General features: G+C 42.0%; 1 protein-coding gene across 5 annotated transcripts in view; it reads right to left on the bottom strand.

Moving 5' to 3' along the window:
- The window catches only part of ANXA3 (annexin A3), a 55,946-nt gene that overhangs the window by 19,572 nt on the left and 12,032 nt on the right, over positions 1 to 24,342 (bottom strand). For 4 of the 5 annotated variants that reach the window (XM_057727498.1, XM_057727502.1, XM_057727499.1 and 1 more), the window contains exons 3-6: positions 13,359 to 13,446; positions 9,281 to 9,375; positions 6,329 to 6,442; positions 2,562 to 2,652 (exon numbers count right to left, since the gene is read on the bottom strand). In XM_057727498.1, coding sequence (XP_057583481.1) covers positions 2,562 to 2,652; positions 6,329 to 6,442; positions 9,281 to 9,375; positions 13,359 to 13,446 — 388 coding nt within the window. The remainder of the gene's footprint in view (positions 1 to 2,561; positions 2,653 to 6,328; positions 6,443 to 9,280; positions 9,376 to 13,358; positions 13,447 to 24,342) is intronic. The other variant, XM_057727503.1, reaches the window with a different exon arrangement.

The following is a 24,342-nucleotide window of genomic DNA, read 5'->3' as shown; positions in this document are numbered from 1 at the left end:
TTGGTTGTACCTGATTGAGACTATTTCCTTCTTTCACTTCTTGTGTATCAAGAATCCCTGCTTACCAAGGGAACCTAGATGCGGTTCAATTCCTCGTAGCTTTAGAGAACTTAACTCACATAGATACCAGAGCATCTGCTCACTTTGTACGATGACCACCTGGCATATTTGCAAAACAACAGTCCCAAGTGCTAGGACACTCACTTGGCTCTTAAGATCCCAGATCTCAATCTTAAGGATATTCATTCAATGAACATGTGAATTTATGCCCCACTGTTATGGGCATGGGATGTACAGTGGTGAGCAAAACAGACAAAAATTTCCCCCTTCATAGAGCTTCCATCCTAGGGTTGTTTACACATAAATGCTGAACTCCAGGGAGAATCTTGGGGCCAGTCAACTCATGGAGTGGTAACTCTTCTAAGAAACACCGGGAAGTAACATAGCATCTTGGGATAGAGCCTCTGGATCTGATGATCTTTTTACATGTACATCTTGTTGAACTGAGGGAACCAAGTATGTGAAACACCTACAATGTACCCAACCTGTGCCTATTAGTAAGCAATGACCGTATCTACCCCAGATTTGCCTTTCTGTATCTCGCTCTGCGGAGCTGGGGTTGGGACTCTGCAAATTACATTTCTCTTTTGTCCCCCATTCCCCACCTCCCTGTCAGCTTCCACCAAGGAGGGGAGTAGAGGGAGACCAGATGGAAGGCAGGAGGAGGAAGGAAGGATGTGCTATTGGCTTGCGGTTCACATCAGTGTCAACCCAGTGAAGGGCTTTCACCCTGACAGCGGCAGCTGGCTCCAGGCTCCTAGAACAGGTCACCTGTTGACACACCCACGAAGGTACTGGCTCCAGCTAGACAGAGCCCCTTCCCTTCACAGAGCTCTGAACTCCAATCCCTGAGGCCTGTCCTCTGAGCCCCTGAAGTACCAACACCAGAAAGAGGTGCCCTCCTCTGAACTTCCAGTTTCTGAAAACCCCAGTTTCTTCCCTTTGTTGTACCAGCCTTGAGGGTTATACCTCTGAGTTTCCATTTTGATTTTCCAGTCCCCCAAAAGGTGCTTAAGCGATCCTTTACATTAAATTCTCTGTTAAAATACCTAGTGCATTTCTGCTTTTCTAACTAGACCTGATTAGCACATCGACAATAAAATAGTCATTTACCTATCATTGAGGTATTTACCTTCTAATGAGAATTTTTCAAAGTAATCGCTCTAACACCCATCTGGGGGCCAGTATGTCCCTTCTTTGAACCTCTCCCACTGCAGAAGCTCCCTAATACACAGCTGACCACCTTGATATAAAAACATAGAAACCATGGCTCCCTTAAGGTACTTGGAGGGGATGATAGGGAGCTATTGTTTAGTAAGAATTGGGCTGGTCTTTGTCCCTGGCTCTTGGGAGGTAACCAGTAAATCCTTAGAATTTCCCCAGTAATAGGAAAGCCATTGTTATTCATGGAGGGTCTCCTGAACCACACCTGAGTTTATGCTAACAAGATGACTCTGGATGGGGCTCGGTCACATTAGAAAGACCAGCCATGTGCGTAAAAGGTTAAGGCGCTGAGCCACATGATATCAGCCTGACATCCAGGGAGAGGAAGGGACTAGGGATGGAGTTCAGACACATGGCCAGTGATGGAGTCAATCACACCTGTGCAATAAAACCCCACTAAAAGCCCTGGCCACCAAAGATCTAGTGAACGTCCCTCACTGGCAGTTATACAAGGCTGAGCTGGAAAGGGGGTGCACCCTGAAGACACGGAAGCTCTGCGTTTGGGACCCTCCCAGACTTTTCCCTATGCATCGCTTCGCTCCACCAGTCTTGATTTATACACTTTAGAGAAAACCACAATTGTAAGGATAGAGCTTTCTTGAGTTCTGCGAATCATTCTAGGGAGTTCAACCAGCCCTGAGGGGGCAGTGAGACCCCCTGAGTCTGTCGCCACTTGGTCGGAAGTGCCTGTGGCCTGGGAATACTGAGCTTGTGGCTGGTGTCTGAAGTCAGAGTAGCTTTGTGGGGACTATGCCCTTAACTGTGAGGTCACCCTAACTGTGGGTTGCTAGTGTCAGAACGGCATGGCAGGGGCTTTCTACTTTGTACGCAGCTGACAAGCTATTATGGCTTTAGCTAATTATACTGAAGCCACATGCTCAACAGATCCTCTAAATGGTTCCTCTAATTTCCCACACCAAAAATCATGAGTGGTTTTTCATATGTAATATGAATATACAATGATTTGAATGTCTTACATTGATGAAAATGGTTGATTCAATTAAGCGGTGATTGCTGAGAGCAAAATCCACTATAGCTGTAATGCTATAAATGCAAAGCATTAATGCCATTGTTATGGAGCAGCTCCTAGCTCAGATCATATTAAAAATTTCTCCAGAAATCCACAGTCCTTAGCCCATTTTAGAATGTGTCTTTCTTTTCATACGTGTTGCCTCCTCAAAATCACTTGTGAAGAAGAGATTGGTGGGTTTCTGGGAAAAGCAGTATTGGCTCCTATAGGTGTGAACAGGGCAAAGGTAAGCAGAAAATAAGATCACCCGTATAGTAGGCTTGGCCGATCTCCTTCATCTGCTTGCTTGTCCTGGTGGTTAAGATTTCAATCAGTGTATCTTCATTTGTTCCTGTGCCCTAGGAAGAAAAAGGAAATCTATTTTTAGAACACTTTAAAAAACCTAGTTTCGTGCATTTCAGTCTTAGAATCTTGTTTTCCACAGATGAAAAGAACAGGTTTTAGTAAATCAACATAAGGTCCTCTATTGCTCTAAAGTGGTTTTCTAATTTTCCATATATTTTAGTATTAAAATAACATGAATCATCTGAAGTTAACCAATAGTAAACTTTCAAAGAAAATGTCCTATTCTAGTGTGAAACTCCACTGAACAATACCAGGAAGAAACAGTATAAAGGGAAAGCTGACGTTGTTCAGCATTAGAAGTGAGCATTCAAACATGTCATTGTATTTGAAAAGGGCTCTGTAATTCTTTTGAATGAGTTCATCCTTGTATCAATGGACCAGGTTGGTCAGCACAGATCATCCTCTTCATTCAGGGAGATTTTTAAAGCCTCAGGAATGTAAGTCATGAGCCCAGCTGATCTGGGGACTAGTGATTCCTGAGCCTTGGTTTACACTGAGGTTACTGATCACACTGACTTCAAGAGCAGCCGTTTACACTAGGACTTGATCAAATAAGGCCAATGCAGCATAAGAAAAGAGGCTTAATTCTGTCCCTCTGAGGCAAAGATTCCTAGTTGGCCCCAGTATCACTCCTTCTCAAATTATTTCATCAGTTATTTTTAAATAGACTTTTTGGGGTTTTGGGGGGTTTTCTTTTTTTAATTTCATTGGAGTATAGTTGATTTATAAATTTTGTTAGTTTCAGGGGTACAGCAAAGTGATTCAGTTATACATAAACATATATTCATTCTTTTCCAGATTCTTTTCTTATATAGGTTATCACAAAACATTGAGTAGAGCTCCCTGTGCTATACAGTAGGTCCTTGCTGTTGCTGGTTATCTAGCTTCTTTTTTTTTTTTGGTTGCTCTGGGTCTTAGTTGTGGCAGGCGGGCTCCTTAGTTGTGGCTCATGAGCTCCTTAGTTGCAGATCTCTGGCTCCTTAGTTGTGGCACATGGACTCTCAGTTGTGGCATGCATGTGGGATCTAGTTCCCTAACCAGGGATTGAACCTGGGCCCCTGCATTGGGAGGGCAGACTCTTAACCACTGTGCCACCAGGGAAGTCCCTATCTATCTTATATATAGTAGTGTGTATATGTTAATCCCAAGCTCCTGATTTATTTTAGAGCAGTTTTAGGTTTAGAGAAAAATTGAGTGGATCCAATATCTCTTTTATCTTCCTTAATTAGTAACAGAACTCCCATTTTTTAACTTAGGACAAAGCTACCCAAATAAACACCTTACTTCTCAGCTTCCCTTAGAGCTAAGTTTATCCATATAACTAAATTCTGATATGTGAAGCATCACATACAATTTCTGAGATCCTTAAGGAGAAAGGATGAACACTTCTTTGTCTCTTACTCTTTTTAGTTGACTGGAATAAAGATATAATGGCTGGATGTTAAGCTGCCCTCTAGCCAAGAAGTGGAATCTACAGGCTGAAGATGGCAGAACCTCAAGACTGAAGGTCTGATAATAATGATGCCATGATACCCAGCTATGGACTTCTTCCTTTGGATTTCTTTTACATAAGAGGGGAAAATTTCTAATCCTTGTTGGTGAATCTAATTCTTACCATGTCACCTGCTAAACTGTCCCCCATGTGGCAGCCATAGAAATGCACTGCTGAGATTTCATTTCAAGAGAATATGCTGCTGAGAATGTAGTTGGTTGATAGCCTCCAACCGCCACACCTTTGGCTCTGCCACACAATTCACACTGAGGTCATGCTGTCTCCAGGCTGCTCTCAGCCATGACTGAGCCTGGAAGGGAGACTGCAGCTGGGCCACTCCTGCCCCACGTAGGACTCCTCCAAAGGGCACACTTTGCTCAGGGGCTCTCCATCAGCTTGCCGCAGCTTTCTGTCCCTCTCTGCTTTCACAGGTGTCAGACCTGTATCGCAGTCAGAAGTTTCACCCCACCTACCCCGCTCTGTCTCTTCTTTATCCTTCACAAGCATTTCCCCCAATAAATCTCTTGTACATCTAATTCCATCTTGCCATCTGCTTCCTGGGTCCCTATACCTCTTTCACAGAAGAGAAAATAACTCCTGTCTCTGACGGGAAGGCAGAATATAGCCTTGCCTCAGACCTAGACCCCTTCCTGCCCCTCCTTCCAGTGGACAAATATGTTGAGCACCTATCTCACTGCAGGCTGTCCTCCAGGAATAGACGAGGTTCCCAGAGTGATGAGGTTCCCTGATATGATGGAGATTTGCCTTTTAATTGGATGGAAAAAAATAACGTATAAATTAACAAAATACCAAATATGTAAGATACCAATATGTAAAATATAAAAAATTAACAAGATAATTTTAGATAGCAATAGATAGCTATTTAAAAAATTGAACTGAGCGAATTAATAGAAAATATCTGGAAGAAAAGCATTCCAGATGGAAAGAACATCACGTATAATGACCTCAACATAGGAATAAGCTGAGAATGTCCAAGGAGCAGCGAGAAGGCCAGTACAGCTACAGCACTGAATCGGGGTGGTGGGCAGGGGAGGAGGTGGGCAGGGGAGGAGAGGGTGGGATGATCAGTTTTATGGGTCAATCTGGCCAGGCTACCGTCCTCAATTATTCAATCAAACATTAATCCAGTGTTGCTCTGAAGGTATTTTGTAGCTAAAGTCCACTATCAATTGACTTTAAGTAAGGGGGAGTATCTTAGATATTCTAAGTGGGCCTAATTCAGTCAAAAAGCCTTAATTAAGAGCAGAGCTGAGGCTTCTCTGAAAAAGCAGAAATTCTACCTGTGGGCAGGAGCTCCAGCTTGTGCTAAGAGTTCCAGCCTGTGCTTCCTAACAGCCTGCCCTACAGATTTTAGATTTGCCCAGCCGGCTTGATAATCGTATACCCAATTCCTTACAATCAATCCCTTCCTCTATATCTCCTGCCTACTGGTTCTGCTTCTCTGGGGAATCCTGACAGATACAGATAGAATTTTAGAAAGCCATAGAGACAGACAGGAGCCAGACGCTGCTGGGTGATGAAGGTCATGATAAGGAGTTTGGATTTTATGTAGGCAAAGCCATTGGAGACTTACGCAGGTGAATAGCATAATCTGCTTCTAAAAGTAACTTTGTAAAAATAATTTTGGCTATTTTGTGGTGAATGGGTTTGAGGTGGGCAGAAACAGAGGCAGAGGGACCAGTTCTGGGGATACTGACATGGTACAGTCAAGAGATCATAGTGGTTGAACGAGAATGAGAGCAATGAATTTGGAAAGACATGCACACATTTTGATGGATTCTGGAGTAGAGCTATTGGACTTGCTGATAGATTTAGGACCTTTGAAGTGTGAGAGAAGGCAAGGGATCAAGGATAGTTCTAGGTTTTTGGCCTAAGCAATGGGGTTAATGATGGTGCCATGGACTCTCAAATGACAACAAAATAAAGAGTTTGACTCGGGTAAAAACCAAACAAAATTAGGCTCTGACCGTATCCTTTCAGGCCAGGAACATGTGGGCTTAAGGTTGCACAACTGCTTCCCATTTCAGGGTTGTTCTACTAACTGGAGAGCATAGAATCCATCACAATTATACCTATATCTCAAGTGTGCACTGGAAGAAAGTCACTCTTTCTGATAATCAAGTCCCGGGCAGAAACAGCTTGTGTAGGGCTCATACCTTCATGGATTTCTTCAGCTGTTTCGCATCAAACACTGCTGGTGGGGTCACAAGGGCCACCATGAGACGCTCGAAGTGGCCAGAGAGATCACCCTTCAAATCATCTTTCAGTTCCTAAAATAAAAATTAAAAAAAACCCCAAAGAGAAAAGCATGAAACACTTCTTCTTTCTCTTCCCCAGAGTCACCTAGTAAAATATGAACATGAATGTATAAATTCAGACAAAAACATACCCAGCCACAGGAGATACACAGGAATGGGGAAAATATTTCTACGGATATTAACCTGCATTTTATGATTGCTTCCAAAATGCTCTGTTTTATAGATGGTTTTCTGAAGGGAAGCCAATGGAGGAGGTTTCTGTGAGGGCCACAGATAGGAACTGTGTATTAAAACGCATTTCCCAGACTTCCCTGATGGTTCAGTGGTTAAGAATCCGTCTGCCGATGGTCTGGGAAGATCCCACATGCCACGGAGCAACTAAGCCCATGTGCCACAACTACTGAGCCCACACACCTAGAGCCCATGCTCTGCGACAAGAGAAGCCACTGCAATGAGAAGCCCATGCACCACAATTAAGAGCAGCCCTCACTCGCCGCAACTAGAGAAAGCCCACGCATAGCAATGAAGACCAATGCAGCCAACAACAAAAAATGCATTTCCCAGGCCTTTGACGCTCTCAATGCTTGGCTTGGGGTGAGAGAAGAGAAGGAGGAGCCCTGCAATTCACACCCAGCTTCACTGGGAGGTGCTCTGTTCCTGCCTTGCTTCTCAGTGACTCCCAAATAGCTTTGAAGGGAAAAGGGGAGAGAAGAGTGCTTGGTCATTTGCCTCTGGTAAGAGTGTGGAATTAGGAGCCATCAAAAGCAGTTTTCTGGCAACAACAGCAGGGGAAACCCGAAATGTGGTAATAGGGGGTCCTTCCTTATTGCTACTCTCCTTCAGCAGTGTTTTCACACATTATGTAAGTATAGTCCATTTCCCCTGCTTGAACGCAAATAACCTTCTATTTTTAATATTCAAAGGAGTGTTACTGAATAATTATTTTTCTTGCTCTTGATTATTTGCAGCCCTGAAACAAAGGCTGGAAGCCTCCCAGACAGCTGTGACAATGTGGGTGCAGACCAACATCTTCCACGGCACTGGGGGCCCCGTGGGGGCATGCTCCTGCCAAAACAAATGGGATGGAGCCACTGTAGCCATCATGGGGTGTTTCCTCTCCAAATGCTAAATTCAGCCCCCATCTGTCCCTAACCCAAGACTTTCCAACTGAGTCTTACTTCACATGCTCTCATTCTGTCCCACTGTGAGACATGGTTGCCACCCTTTCAGCTCCATCCTTCCTCCGTATTTTGGAAATCCTGAAAGGCCAATGGATCATTCACAATCCCTGTACATGAGTGGGCTCCTTTGCCTAGAAGCTTGGCAATTCAGTTAGTCTGACAAACGTTTGTGGGGTGCCTGCTCTGTGTTAGGCACTGGTGAGTTAGACACACTCCTTACCCCTAGGACATTACTCCCTGATGGGAAAAATAGAAATAGTCAAAGTTAAATTTAAACGTAATATGTTAAGTATCTGAGAAAGGGAACACAAAGTAGGGTGTCTTAACGGAGCCCAGGGGCTTGGAGAACACTGTCAGGTGATGCTTCAGCTGCCTTTGGATGGTCACTACACAATCTTGATTCTGGACCCAAAAGCCTGACTGGTTTGTGTTTCCACCCTTTTCCCGATGCAGTTCATTAGCCACAGAAGCTAAAATAACCTTCAAAAAATGTAAATTAGTTTATAGTATTTCCTTTCTTACAAACTTCCAATAATTCCCTATTGTTCATAGAATAAAATCTAAACTCTGCACCAAGATCCCAAGGTCCAGCCTGTTCTAAGCCTCTTCTCAACCTCATCTCCTCCCACTGCCGCCCTTCACTGTCTACACTGCTGCTGTGTTGGAACTCTTCCTGTTTCTTAAGTACTCCCAGCTTGTTTTTGCCTCAGGGCTTTTGCATTTCCCAGACTTTCTGTCTGAGATGCTCTTCCCCACATCTAGCAGAGCGGAATCCTTAGTGTTGTCTAGCCTTCGCTCAGAGTAAGGCAACAACCTATCACTGATGTTTCTTCACCACATGATCTAAAGGAGCCAGTCACCAGTCATCCATTAGCATATCATCCATTTTAATACTTTCATAGCACCTACCCACATCTGAATTTATTTTACTTATATATTTATTATTTTTCTAATAGAATTTTAGGTCCACGAAAGCGAGGATGCTCTGCTTTTTATTCCAGGAATTTCCAATGTCTAGGATATCTCCTGACACTCAGTAGTTTATTATTGAACAAACAAGCTGCATGGAAAAGACACACAAAATATTTTTGAATAGTTCTTGTATGGCTTCTGGTACTTAGGAAATATTCATCCACCGAATGAATTAAAAAAAATAAATCTACAACTACACAAACATATGAAAGTTGGAAGAGAAATTAAAGATCATCTAAGACAGGATTTATCAGATAATTGGTCAGCTAATTCTTTGTTGTGGGGGACTGTCTTGTTCACTGTAGGACATTTGGCAGCAGCCCTGACCTCTACCCATGAGACACCAGAAACATCCCCCTCTCCACCACCAGCTGTGATAATCAAAATGTCTGGAGACATTGCCAGATATCCTCTGGGGAGCAAAATCATTCCCAGTTTACAGTCACTGATCCAAGGCAACCCTCCTTGTCCAACAGGTGAAGATAACTGAGGTCCATAAAGATCAAAGAACATGTCCAAGGCCATTTAGACCCTTAAGGGCAAAACCAGGACTCCTATTCCAGGCTACCCTGATACACAGGGTACTTTCTGTTACACTTGGCCTGAAACAAAAGATCCGTGGGCATAATCACGTGGGAGCAGCCTCGATCCATTAGCGATTAGCTCTTTACTGCCTGTTATGCTAATGAAATCTTACCTTCCCATATGCTGCTTGATATTCCTTAGCAATCAGCTGCCGCTGTGCATTCGACCTCTCAGTCAGAATGCTGATGAGCGTTTTCTCATCGGTTCCTACATGAAACGAAAATAACTGTATTTGCCATCACCCCAAACAGGCTTAATATCTGTCATGAACAAAAGAAAAATGATTCATGGTCTGAAACAAATACAGAGAGGAAGCCATCTTCATTTTTAATTTCCAGGTCTTACCAGGCTGGCATCTTCATTTCTTTGATTGCCTGGCTTTTGGAAAAGAAAATTAACTTTATTTGGATAGTGCAGGGGGAGGAAAACCGTCATTACCCAAATATTTCCATCCGTGGATCAGAGGAAGCAGCACAAAGGACACACTGCTTTTGAAGTAGGTTTCTTCATCCTTCTGAGGCTCAGTTACTGCCTTAACACCTTTTATCTTTCTATCTCCATATTTGATATAAAAAGTCATTTTTTTCCTCTAGAAAAAAGGAACTGACATTTATTGAGAATCTACCACAACTAGGTACCTCTTATTCATTGTCATAGTTAATATTCACCAGGGCTCTGGTATGATTAAGCTGTTCTAAAGATAAAGACACGAACAGTTAGAAAACCTACCTCACTTGCCAAAGTCATGCAGCTTTTAAGTGGCACAGCAAGAATTTGAACCCAAATCTCTTAATCCAAAACATATTTTTCATTCACTGGTCTATACCTCTTTCAGGCATTTCAAACCCATAGACAACCACCTGTTGTAAGTACGAGTAAAGGGCTGATGCTGGCCTGCCTGAGAACAATCTCCAGGTCACTATTTTCTTGGTAATTATAGCACTAAGATAATGTGAGAAGTTGTGTCTGCTCCTCTGTGGTAGAGGACTACCCTTGGGTCGGGGCCTGTGAGTTGGCTTGTGTCTTGGGCCTGCACGACTAGAATGATACGAAAGATGCATTGGAACTCAAGGCTCAACTTCCCCATGTTGAGATGACCCACACACACCTTGGCTCCACATGACCGTGGCAGTGGTACACACTCTACGTGAATGATGGGGCAAAAGAAATGGTGTACTTGATTAGCTGCTGGGCCTCCTAGTGAAAGATGTTCCTCCCCTAGGTCTTTGGCTTGTATTCTTCTGCATAGTTAAGTAAACAGAGTTAGATCAAAACCTCACTGTGCCCTGTGAGTCTGAGTATCAACTTGGACCTGTAGAGGCAGCTGAGTTGGTGCACGACTAGACACCTCCAACCACAAGTATCTCAAACTCAGCTGCTCCAGGTTGGATTTATTCTATTTCCTACCATTCTATGTTCCCTCACCAATGGCACCACTATAGACAGATGCAGTCATCCAACCAAAGATCCTGGGAGTCATTCTTTTCCTTACTCTCTACATTGTAGCGATCACCGGCATCTCTTGGATTTGTCTTCTTTTCTGCCGCTGTGCGCTCATCATGTTTTACCTAGAAACTTCAATAGCCTCTCAACTTGACTCCTTTATAATTTATACCATATATTACTGCCTAAGTAAAGTTTTTTTCTAAGTAAGTTTTTAATGCATCAGATCATGTCAATCCCTTGACTGAAATCCTAATGATTCTCTGTAAACTTCAGGAGGAAGTTTAAGCCCCTTAGCTCAGCGGTCCCCAACCTCTTTGGCACCAGGGACTGGTTTTGTGGAAGACAATTTTCCCACAGGGCGGGAGGCTGCAGGGGATGGTTCCGGCTGTAATGTGAGAGATGGGGAGCGATGGGCAGCAGTAGATGAAGCTGTGCTGCCCAGATCCTAACAGGCTGTGGACCGCTACTGGTCCCGGCCCAGGGGTTGGGGACCCCTGCCTTAGCTTGCGCACCAGTTCATTAGGACCTAGCCCCTGCCTCATGTCTCTGTTCTAATTTCCTATCCCCTTCTCTGCATCTCTATACCCTGTGCACCTAGACTCCAGACACAACTAACTACCCACAGTTACATGTAGGTTGTATGCCAGGAAATTTCTCTTATTTCTGCACATGCTCAAGACCAGAAATTAAACCAAGCTGTCTCATGGTTCAAAGGCTGGATCTGACAGGTCCCTAAAGCAAATGCCACCATGACACCTGGTTTTGGTGTCTGGAGTGGTGCTTAGCAAACAAAGACCTCCTTCTCAAACCAAAGTGGGCCTGCAAACCAAAATGTGTAAATTCGTGAAGAAACATAATGTTAAGGAAGAAAGACAAGCGATAGAATTCAAAGACCATTCATTCATTCAAATTGACATAAACCTCATGGAAAACTCCATTCTACCCTGTGTTTAACTAGGGAATCAAAGAGATAGATAAAGAAATAATTTTCATTTAAAAGTAGCAAAAACAAACAAATAAAAAACCCTAAACAGGTAGAAATACAATAATATTACACTGATATAAAACCTTAATAGTATAATTCATGGAACTTGACAAACTGACCCTAAAATTCACAAGAGAAGGCAAAGAGCCAAGAAAAGCTTTTGCCTTACGAGACACTCTGTCATTATAAAATAATAATAGTAATTATGGCAATGTTGTACTGAGACAAGAAGAGGCAAACAGAACAACGGAATGTAACAGAGAGCAAAAACAAAATAGCAAAATTCATAGGACAGCAGTGGCATTACAATCAGAGTGGAAAGGATGAACTCTTCAATCAATTGCACTGGGACAATTACATAGCCACTTGAGAGAAAATAAAATTAGATTTAAATGCCATTCACACACATTAATTCCAGGAAGATTAAAGATCTCAGCATGAAAAATAAGATTGTAAAATTTTGGGAAGAAAACACAGGAAGGTATCTTTACTGGCTCATCATAGAAAAGACACAATAAGTATAAATCATTACAAAAAATATTGGTAAACTTAATTTCACTAAAATTTAAAATTTCTATGCGATAACAATTACTGTAGCCAATGTTGAAAGAAAATTACATTCTTGGAGAAGATATTTTCATAGCTTGTAATTTTTTTAAAAAGTATTGTATCCAGAATTTATTAAAAAAAATAAATTGTAAATTAAAATTTGTAAATGTTTTCCTACCAAGCACAAAGAAGACAACCCAACTGAAAAATGGATAAAAGATATGGAGGAGTAATTCATGGAAAAGGAAACAAATAAACAAGAAAGGATGCTTAATGACATCAATAATGGGGGATGGGGAGGAGGAAGGAAACAGATACAGAACGTGCTATGATTTTAGACCCACTCAACTGGAAAAACTGAGTAGGATGACCGCAGCAAGTATTGATGAGAACACGAAGCAAGAGGAAGACTCATACATTGCTGGTAGGAATGCTAGTTTATTTATTCATTTGAGAGAGCAGTTTGGCAAAATTTCTAGTTAATTTGGAGATGAACATCACCTTCAACCCAGACGTTCCAACCGTTATATTCTAGAGAGGTGCTAGCAAATGTGCACAACGAGACATAAGCATGACTATTCAATGCAATGTTTTTATATTGTAATAGAAAAGAATTGTAGGCAATTTAAATGCTCCATCACTATTCCCATCTTACGATGTAATAATTCAATAGACTACTCGGCAGTTAAAATTAATGAACTGGTGCTAAACATATCAACATGGATAAATCTCAAAAACGTAATGTGAAAGGATAAAAAACAAGCTGCAGAAGAATACATACAGTAGGATTTCAATTTCTACTGTTTGAGCCCATGCAAAACAATATGTACATACATGTGAAGTTACAGAATTAAAAGTTTCATGGGAATAAACTCTAATTTAGAATGCTGTTTATCTCCAGGGAATGGGGTGGGAATGAGATCCAGGCAGAATCGGCAGGGGCTGTACCTGTAATGATCTATGATGATGATGATTGTTGGTAGCAGTGATGGATTAAGAAAACATGGCAAATATTAAGATATAATAAAACTGGGTTCCCTATACTTTTCCTCATTATTTCACAGTTTTTTAAAGTGCCTTATAATTTCTGTAAATGAAGAAGGCAACTTGGGCAACCTGAACCCATACACTTTTAGTTTTAACTTCCCGATTTGCTTCAACTTCCCGATTTGCTTCAACATTAGGGAAGGAATTGTAAAGCATTACTCACCAATTCCTCTGATTGCCTTACGAATCGCTTCAGCATCCACTGATGCGCTAAAGCCGGGATAATCTCTCACTGTTCCTCGGTGTCCAACCTAGAAAGAAACATCTGACAGTCCCACTAGTTCCAAGTGACATCTTTCTTTATATTACATACGCATATTCCCATATGCCTATTGGAAACAGATCACAAACTCATAATTTGCACACCTTCTCCTCACTTCAGGAGTGGTTCAAGAGAGTCTCCCCACCCCAGATACGCAAGCAATATGACAGCTACCACATATGTAACAAGGCCTCTCCTTTTCTTTTCTTGTGTGACAAGTTGAAAATATAAAGCACTCGTTCTCTAGAGCAATGAATTGTTAATCATGGTGACTCTGAAGAATATTTACTTTAAAGTGACATCTTCATGAAAGCAGTAAGAAACTGGAAATTTCCTACATCCTCTTTTTTCAAGTGATAATTCAAAGCTCTTCACTGTCTTTCACCTAGAAGTAACTGTGGCTTACAGACTTCAAAATGTTTTAATTAATGTGGACCATTGTCCTTGGGGAGCCCTACACCAAAGCATCCATAAATGAAAACCCCATTAGGGCTGTCTATTCTTAAGCTTTGTTTAATGGATGTACAATTGTGGGCGATAAATTCCCTTCTGAAAGCTCCACGGACATAGGTCTTCAGGAATAGCATGGAAGTAAAAAATGCCATGATACTAATTTTAAGTACATAAATTAGAAACTTGTCAGGATGCTGGGAAAGACCATCCTACAGAAGGAATAAAATATCTTAAAACTGCTTAAGAGAAAGTGAGAAAAATCCAAGTAAACATGAACTTATATGGTATTTTCTAACTCTGAATAAAAATCTGTCTCTACAGTAACAATGTTTTCTTTCCAAACTGATTTTCCTATCCTATTACTGAATACTATTGGCTCTGTTGTATTGAGTTAACATGGCTTCATTTCGGCTCTCCTGAAGTGTTTAATATTTTCTTGAAAGGACATTATCTTGTCACATTAAAGTGAATGGAAAATTAATGTTCTGGCCCAGTAAAAAATAACAGTTTGCCGATTCAATAGATTAGACTGAACAATTTATTTCAATATAATCCAACACCATTCCATCTTAAAGGACCCAAAATTAAGTTTTGATTCTAAAAAAGTAATTTTAACAAGTTAGAAGCTAGTTGTGAATGTGCCTGATCTAAACCACCTGTAGGAAATCAGTCACTTCAACGTCATCTTTGGAGAATTCTCTTTCTTCAAGGCTTAACAAATATTTTACGGGCTCACACAGCCAACTGACTTTATTTCAGTTCTAACCATCTATGAACTTTTGTGTTTACCTTATCTGTCCATCTCTCTTGCCTGGTATTTTAGAAGAATCATCACAGTATTGGAGCATTTGAGTGCTTCGTGCTCAGCACTGTGGCACCTTTTATACATTAATTATAACCTGCATAACAGCCCCGATGAATGAGTAAGAGTGACCCGTGTCACACATAAGACATGAAGATTTAAGGAGATTGGAGAATTTGCTCAAGTCCACATAGCAGAATCGAATTTAAAGGCAGTTCTGACCATTACAGCCCATTCCTAGTCTGTCTTAAAACGTAGTCTTGGCACCACCTGGGCTGATTCTTTTGTGAAATAAAATTCATATCTTTTGGCAAGACAAGAAAAATTTAAACATAAAAAAATTTTGCTGCCCTTTGGCCTCCTCTCTCCCCTCTACTCTGCATTGTGTATCTTCATTATGCATCGACCAAACCTCCCCCATTGGCAGAAACACCTGCTCAGCCATAAAGAGCAACATTCTGCCAGCATGAACAAGACACCTGCTTAAAAAGAACATTCCTGAGAAACCAAAAGCCAACATCGTTCTTAATGGGGAAAAACTGAAAGAATCCCCTCTAAGAACAGGAACAAGACAAGGGTGTCTACTCTCACCATTATTATTCAACATAGTTTTGGAAGTTTTAGCCACAGCAATCAGAGAAGAAAAAGAAATAAAAGGAATACAAATTGGAAAAGAAGAAGTAAAACTGTCACTCTTTGCAGATGACATGATATTATATATAGAAAACCCTAAAGACTCTACCAGAAAACTGCTAGCACTAATTGATGAGCTTAGCAAAGTAGCAGGATACAAAATTAATGCACAAAAATCTCTTGCATTCCTATACACTAACAACAGAAGAGCAGAAAGAGAAATTAAGGAAACTCTCCCATTCACCATTGCAACAAAAAGAATAAAATACCTAGGAATAAACCTGCCTAAGGAGGCAAAAGATCTGTATGCAGAAAACTTTATGACATTGATGAAAGAAATCAAAGATGACACAAACAGATGGAGGGATATACCATGTTCCTGGATTGGAAGAATCAACATCGTGAAAATGACTGTACTACCCAAAGCAATTTACAGATTCAATGCAATCCCTATCAAATTACCAATGGCATTTTTCACATAACTAGAACAAGAAATCTTACGATTTGTATGGAAACGCAAAAGACCCCGAATAGCCAAAGCAATCCTGAGAAGGAAAAATGGAGTTGGAGGAATCAGGCTTCCTGACTTCAAACTATACTACAAGGCCACAGTGATCAAGACAGTATGGTACGGGCACAAAAATAGAAAGGAAGACCAATGGAATAGAATAGAGAACTCAGAAGTAAGCCCAAACACATATGGGCATCTTATCTTTGACAAAGGAGGCACGAATATACAATGGAAAAAAGACAGCCTCTTCAATAAGTGGTGCTGGGAAAATTGGACAGCAACATGTAAAAGAATGAAATGAGAACACTTCCTAACACCATACACAAAAATAAACTCCAAATGGATTAAAGACCTACATGTAAGGCCAGACACTATCAAACTCCTAGAGGAAAACATAGGCAGAACACTCTATGACATCCATCAAAGCAACATCCTTTTGGACCCACCTCCTAGAATCATGGAAATAAAATCAAGAATAAACAAATGGGACCTCATGAAACTTAAAAGCTTTTGCACAGCGAAAGAAACCATAAACAAGACTAGAAGGCAACTCTCAGAATGGGAAAAAATAGTTGCGTACAAAACAACAGACAAAGGATTAACCTCCAAAATATACAAGCAGCTCATGAAACTTAATACCAAAAAAACAAATAACCCAATCCACAAATGGACGGAAGACCTAAATAGACATTTCTCCAAAGAAGACATACAGATGGCCAACAAACACATGAAAAGATGCTCAACATCACTCATCATCAGAGAAATGCAAGTCAAAGCCACAATGAGGTATCACCTCACACCAGTCAGAATGGCCATCATCACGAAATCTGGAAACCACAAATGTTGGAGAGGGTGTGGAGAAAAGGGAACTCTCCTGCACTGTTGGTGGGACTGTAAGTTGGTACAGCCACTATGGAAAACAATTTGGAGGTTCCTTAAAAAACTACAAATAGAACTACCATATGATCCAGTAATCCCACTCCTGGGCATATACCCAAAGAAAACCATAATCCCAAAAGAAACGTGTACCATAATGTTTATTGCAGCACTATTTACAATAGCCAGGACATGGAAGCAACCGAAATGCCCATCCACAAATGAATGGATACAGAAGATGTAGCATATATATACAATGGAATATTCCTCAGCTATAGAAAGGGATGAGATGGAGCTATATGTCATGAGGTGGATAGACCTAGAGTCTGTCATACAGAGTGAAGTAAGCCAGAAAGAGAAAGACAAATATTGTATGCTAACTCACATATACGGAATCTAAAAATGGTACTGATGAACTCAGTGACAAGACAAGAACAAGGACGCAGATGCAGAGAATGGACTGGAGAACTCGAGGTTTGGGGGGGGCGGGGGGTGAAGGGGAAGCTGATACGAAGTAAGAGAGTAGCACAGACATATATATACTACCAACTGTAAAATAGATCGCCAGCGGGAAGTTGTTATATAACAAAGGGAGTCCAACTTGAGGATGGAAGATGCCTTAGAGGACTGGGACGGGGAGGGTGGGGGGGACTCGAGGGAGGGTGGGGGGGGAGTCGAAGGAGGGAGGGAATACGGGAATATGTGTATAAAAACAGATAATTGAACTTGGTGTACCCCCAAAAAAATAATAAATTAAAAAAAAAGAGAGAACGTTCCTTCTTGATCTTCTAAGAGGTCACATGACACATTACTTTGTACCTGCAGATCTGGATTGTGTGAACTGTCAGTAATACATCATTTACAAGAAGACAACCCTCAGAATGGGAGAAAATATTTGCCAATGAAGCAACTGACAAAGGATTAATCTCCAAAATATACAAGCAGCTCATGCAGCTTAATATCAAAAAACCAAATAACCCAATCCAAAAATGGGCAGAAGACCTAAATAGACATTTCTCCAAAGAAGACATACAGATGGCCAACAAACAAGTGAAAAGATACTCGACATCACTAACCATCAGAGAAATGCAAGTCAAAGACACAATGAGATATCATCTCACATCGGTCAGAACTGCCATCATCAAAAAATCTAAAAACAATAAATGCTAGAGAGGGTGCGGAGAAAAGGGAACCCTCCTGCACGCTTCGTGAGAATGTAAATTGGTACAGCCACTATGGAAAACAGTATGGAGGTTCCTTAAAAAACTAAAAATAGAACTACCATATGACCAAGCAATCCCACTATTGGGCATATACCCTAAGAAAACCATAATTCAAAAAGAAACATGTACCAGAATGTTCATTGCAGCATTATTTACAATGGCCAGGACATGGAAGCAACCTAAATGCCCACCAACAGATGAATGGATAAAGAAGATGTGGCACATATATACAACGAATATTACTCAGCCATAAAAAGGAATGAAATGGAGCTATATGTAATGAGGTGGATAGACCTAGAGTCTGTCATACAGAGCGAAGTAAGCCGGAAAGAGAAAAACAAATGCTGTATGCTAACTCATATATATGGACTCTAAAAAAATGGTACTGATGAATCCAGTAACAGGGCAAGAATAAAGATGCAGATGTAGAGAACAGACTTGAGGACACGGGGTAGGGGGCAAAGGCGAAGCTGGGATGAAGTGAGAGAGCAGCACTGATATATATATACACTACCAAAAGTAAAATAGATAGCTAATGGGAAGCTCCTATGTAACACAGGGAGATCAACTCAGTAATGGGTGATGACTTAGAGGGCCAGGACAGGGAGGGTGGGAAGGAGTCTCGGGAGGGAGGGGATAAGGGAATATATGCATAAAGACAGCCGATTCACTTTGTTGTACAGCAGAAACTGGCACAACGGTGTAAAGCAATTATACTCCAATTAAGAGCTTAAAAAAATATGTCATTTAGTGAACAGCCCTCTGTCTCAAAAAACTTGTACAACTGTGTTTTGAGTTGTAGAGGGCAGAACAGTTCTCGGAGCTTTCTGAGAGGCTGTTCCCTGGTTATAATCCTCAATTTGGCTTGAATAAAATCTTCCACTTCTTTCTTAGATCAACTGATGAACTTTTCATTGATTAAAATGCATATGACCAGGCCCTGCCCTAGACATATGGAATCATGGTCTTTAGAAATGAGGTGTTCGACTCTGCACGTTTTAGAAGCTGCCCTGGTGCTTCTGTGCCATGCAGATATTCACAGATTGCTTTTGAATACAAAAGACAACATTGTAGTCAGACTCTAACTATCCATGAATTATGAGAATTCAGGGTTTCCAGTCTAGCTGTGACCTTTTCACTGCCCTCTGCTACCTACACATCAAAATATGCTGAAATTCCAATCCACAAAACTAGAGAAGGATGAAATTCCCAGTCCATTCTTACCTAGTAAGAATTTAATGGGGAGGAAATACTCGTTTAATTAAAAGGAAAAAAACTACACACACACACACACACACACACACACCCCAGTGTGAAAAATGGCACAGGACTACTGAAATGGAATCTTAGTGAAATCTTTCAAACTGTTTATGTCATTTAAATGCGCAATATATTTATTTGATAGACTTCGTTGCCTGAAATGTTCAGAAACAAATATATGACATGAAAAAAAACTTCCACTAAAAGAAATTAATGGAATCTTTTAAACATGTGAGGCAATGAACAAGGTACGTCACAGACATCTTATTTAACTCTTACCATGACCTTAAAGAGGGAGATTTTATTATTTCCATTTACAAATGGAAGAAACTGGATCTCAGAGAGATTATTTGCTTGACATCACACGACTACTAAGTACAGCCCCAGAATTTGAACCCACTTCCTTGTGGCTTAGATACCCGGAAGTCTCCACCGCATCATGAGGCCTTGAAATTCCATATTAATCGTTCTCAAAGTGTGGTTCTTGGATCAGAAGCAGCAGCACTGCCGAGCAGCAGCACTGCCGGGGAACTTATTAGAAATGCAACTTCTCAGGCCCCACCCCAGTCTTACTAAATCAACAACTCTGGGGCTACGATACAGGATCCGTGTTTTCACAAGTCCTCCAGGGGATTCTAACGCACTCATGTGTTTGAGAATCACTGCCCTATTTCATTCTTAGCTGCCCAGAGAACCAAAACAAAATCCAGCAAACAACTCATAGATTCTTTTATGGGTGTGGAAGAAGAATTTGATGATGAGCTCATTATTTCAGGAATGTTGGCATTTTCACAACAATGCTGCTTGCATCGCCTGCTCCACTGCAGGCTTAATTCTTTGACATTTACATCACTAATCAATACTTGACTTGATTTATTTCCACGAACACTACCACCCTAACAATGTCAGCGCTGGTGCAGGACATCGCATGAATATTTGGCAAAGTCTTTTTAGTTTTAGTCATATTTGATCAGATTTCCATCCACATCCTTTAAACACATTTAGTGGCTTTTCTTTTCTCAAACTTGACCTTCAGATGCCCCCAAAAGGAACAGGATCCTTAAACCAGTTGGGAAATACACTTACAGCAAGGAATGTCTAAATAAAGGGGGGAAACAAAAGGAGCTCTTTATATGACTAACAATTGCCGCTACTCACTATTTGCTAAGCACGCTTCCTGCATTAGCTCATTCAGTCCTCACAGTAAACCGATAAAGCAGATCTAATAAATCCTATTTGCAGATGATGACGAAGCTGTCGCCCAAGTCCACACAGCTGGCAAGTGGTCGGTCTTTGCTCCTAATAACTAGGCTAGGAAACATCTTCTTCACGCCTATTTAATTTTCCCTGACCCTCTAATACTATCCTTCGGATGTCAGTCATAGCACATGAAACCTTGAAGCCACTGGTGTGGCCAAGCCAGGCCTAGGGAGCTGTCTGCCACCACCCCTGAGAGACACTGGTGTGTCCTTGACTCGGGAAAGTCAGTCGGGTCTATTTCTTCATGACAGGGCACTGTGTTTGCAAGAAGTCAAACATTCATATTCAGAAGAATGGATGAAAAAGAAAAACACACGGTGCCAATCCTGTTGACAAGGAGCATATTTAAAGCCAGATGCTTCAGAGCAAGAATAGCAGCTGCTGCAGGTACATTTTAAAGGTGAGGCAAAGCCAAATCACATATCACTTCCTAAAGCCCTGGAAAGGCCATGTCCCAAAATTAGGCTTTCAAATCAAAGCCCCACATAAACCTCCAGGACTCAGGAACTCTCGAAGAGCCAGGAAGAAATGATCACTCTCTGCTCAGTGTCAAAACAGTCTGCTGGGTCACGAGGGTTTAGGATAAAAGGAAAAATGGAGTAGACTGAAAAATAAATAAAAGCGATCAAAACTTGGAAAATGTAAAACTTCTCATTCAATGTTCCAGGAAAAAGTGGCTTTCAAAACCAAAGAAAGTCTACTGCAAAAGGTCCTGAAATGATATGGTCAAGTGAGGCAGGTGGCAGGGGCTGAATTGTGCCCACCCCCACTCCCACCCCCAAAGTACTTCTGAATGTGACCTATTTGGATATAAGGTTATTGCAAATGTAATTAATTAAGATGAGGTCTTAACTAAGGACGGGCCCCTAATCCAACATGATTGATGTCTTTAGAAGACAGCTGCGTGAAGACAGACATACAGGGAGAATGTGAGAAGGTGAAAGCAAAGACTGGAGTTGTGCAGCCTCCAGCCAAGAAGTACCAGAGATTGCCAGAGAATCAGAAGCTGGAAGAGGCTAGGAAGGATCCCCTACCAGGTTTCAGAGGGACCATGGCCTGCCAACATCCAGATTTCAGGTTTCTAGCCTCCAGAACGGTGAGACAACAAATTTCTCTTGTTTTAAACCACCCACTTTGTGGTACTTTGCTACAGCAGCCCCAGGAAGCCATACACATGCCAAAGAAAAGGCTTGGTAACCACTCAGGTCCTGCAGGGCAGAGAGTAGGGTCATTATGTTCTCCCACAGGATGGCAGTGGTCACCGCAGACAGAAGGCTCGCTCTCCACGCAGGGCTGCGAGAGAAGCAGGGGTGGGGAAAGCAGGGACTGGCAGCCTCAGGGATGCCTGACAGGAGCAAGGCTGCCAGAATGGCTTTGTCTGCAGTGCATCCAAGAGGTTCAAGGGAGATGTCTGCATTTCTCCCTGTCCTAACTCAAATGAGAAAACACCCATACTTGCCAGCTTTTGTTTTGAGTTCATCAGAGGAGTCCCAGAGCCAAAGTACTGGAATGTGATAACAGAGGAGGGTGTCGAGCTGAAGTAGAAAGATGAATGTGATTCAGAAATTAGGGAAGATGGGGATGAACAAGCGACTTCTGTTGTGTTTCCATGAAACCCAGATTACAATGTAGAGAAACCCAGATTCCTTAGAAGCGTGTGTCACTCAGGGTTAACCTAGCCAGACCCCTGCCTTCTTTTGCCTCCTGGGCCTCTCCTTTGTTGGCTCCTCCCCTTTGGCTGACATCTAAAAAATAGGTCCTAAAATGGAAAGTCTCTTTCTCTTTCCTTTCCCTCTACTCCTGCTGTGGGTTATTTCCTTCCCTCCCCTTTCTGTATGCAGACAACTTCCACAGCTGTATCTCAAGCCCAGACTTCTAATTTGAACACTGGTTATATATCACATAACAACTCATCCTCTGCTTTCAAGATGATTTCTTCCACCATGTATCAGTTACATGGTAATTACTTGTGCTTTATACATACCTGCTTATTTAACCCTCAAAACCCATTCTATCATGATCCCATTTTACAGAGAGAAGACTGAGGCACAGAGAGCTAAATGACTTGCTGAAAGTCACATAACTTCTCTGTGGCACAGCCAGGATTTGAACCCAGGCAATCTGGCTCCAGTCTCTGTGCTCATCCCCACTTAGCTCTTCTTCTTCAATCTGCTCCATCCCTTTAAATGGCACCACCAACTACCAGAAACCTGGGGGGTCTTCTTTGATTCCGTCTCTTTCCCTTCAAATGCAATCATCTGCAAGACCTGATGAGACTGTCTCAAAAAGAGAATTTCTTGTGCACTTCTCCCCACCTTGTATGGCACTGCTGTCATCCAAGTCACCACCATTTCTCCCCTGGACGTGGACATCTGCCCTAGTCTTCCTCCCCACTTCCTTCTATGCCTACCTCCAGCCATTCCTACACAGCAGCCCAGGGATCTGTGAAAGCTCTAAGTCAGGTCATGACATTCCCCTACTGGACACTCTTCTTCGACCTCCCCCTGGATATTGAATAAAGTCCAAACTCCTTGCATTTCCACATAGCCCTGCAGGGTCCAGCCCAGCCTCCCTTGTCACCCTCACCCAGAGCCGACTCTCCCCTTCACCCATCCCACTTCAGCTCTCCTAAAGTCCAGCTGCTCTGCTGTGATCTCTTTCTATCTTCATGCCTTTGTCTGTGCTGTTCCCTCTATCGGGAATATTTTCCTACCCTCAGTTTTTGATTAAGGGCCGTCTTCTCTGACAGGACTGCCCGGGCCACTTGATCTGAGAGGGTCCTCTCCAGTTATTCTCTGTCTCAGCACCCTTTCCCCCTCAGGGCACTCAGCATTCGGCAATATCTCTGTTTATGTCTCTTCCTCCTTTAAATTAAAGTTCCAGAGGGCAGAGACCTTTTGTTTTACTCACAGTATACCCAGCTCCTAGCCCAGGGCTCAGCCTCCAGCTAGGGGCTTAATAAATAACTATGAGTGAGTCTGTTGGAAGTAGATGGAAGTAAGACAATGACATCCCAAGGAGTGGACTTTCTACAAGGTCTACACTAGGCAATTGGCTGCCTGATGAAGTTGCTTCCTTCAAATATTGATAGTCTAGAAATCAAAATGATCATTGAATCCTGGGAGATTTGGAAGATGTCAGGACTACATAAATGACCTCTTCCAGCACCACAAGCTATTCTAGGTCTTTCAAAGCTGGTTTCACAAGCCCAGATGGATGCCTGGTGTACCTGGGATGTTTCCAGTGATTCTATGGTATCTTCCTTCCTGTCTCTTCAAGCACTCAGCATTCTCTGTCAAAGGTAACAAACCCAACTATCTGGATTAAGCTTGAAACACTGGGCCCCTGGAATGACTTCATCAGCACAAACGTCTTTCTTAGGATCCTTTTCACTATTTGTTTGTGGCAGGTTATAAGTAAGTTGTATTCATCTTCTTTTGAGTCATCTAGCACCAGTGTCTGAAGATTATCCTTTTGTACCACAATCAAAGCCAGGAGCTTAACGTAGCTAAGACTTCATGACCAAATTCTCTGCTTGGCCAAGGGCCACAAAGAACTGAAGACTATTCTGGCCATGTCCTCAGCTCTGTGCATGTCTAACTTCATCTTACAGGGGAGACACCTGCATCTAAGAGGCCTTCTAACTGTGGAAGACACAGGGCACTTGGCTCACTGAAGTGAGAAATCTGGCTTTGTCACATCCATCTTCTTAAATGAGTCCTTGGCTGGAGAATGGCGGTTGGCGTGGCAGGATCTGGGGAGCACACTAGTGACACCCACTCTCCTCCCACTTCAATTCTACGGGAATGGGGATCCAGCTGAGAGGGACTAAGATCAGGAACATTTACTGTTAGTAACATCCTGGAA

The sequence above is a fragment of the Hippopotamus amphibius genome, chromosome 3 (assembly GCF_030028045.1).
Source record: "Hippopotamus amphibius kiboko isolate mHipAmp2 chromosome 3, mHipAmp2.hap2, whole genome shotgun sequence".
Taxonomy (NCBI): domain Eukaryota; kingdom Metazoa; phylum Chordata; class Mammalia; order Artiodactyla; family Hippopotamidae; genus Hippopotamus; species Hippopotamus amphibius.
Note: the sequence above shows the minus strand (reverse complement) of the source record. Positions and strands in the feature narration are given on the sequence as shown.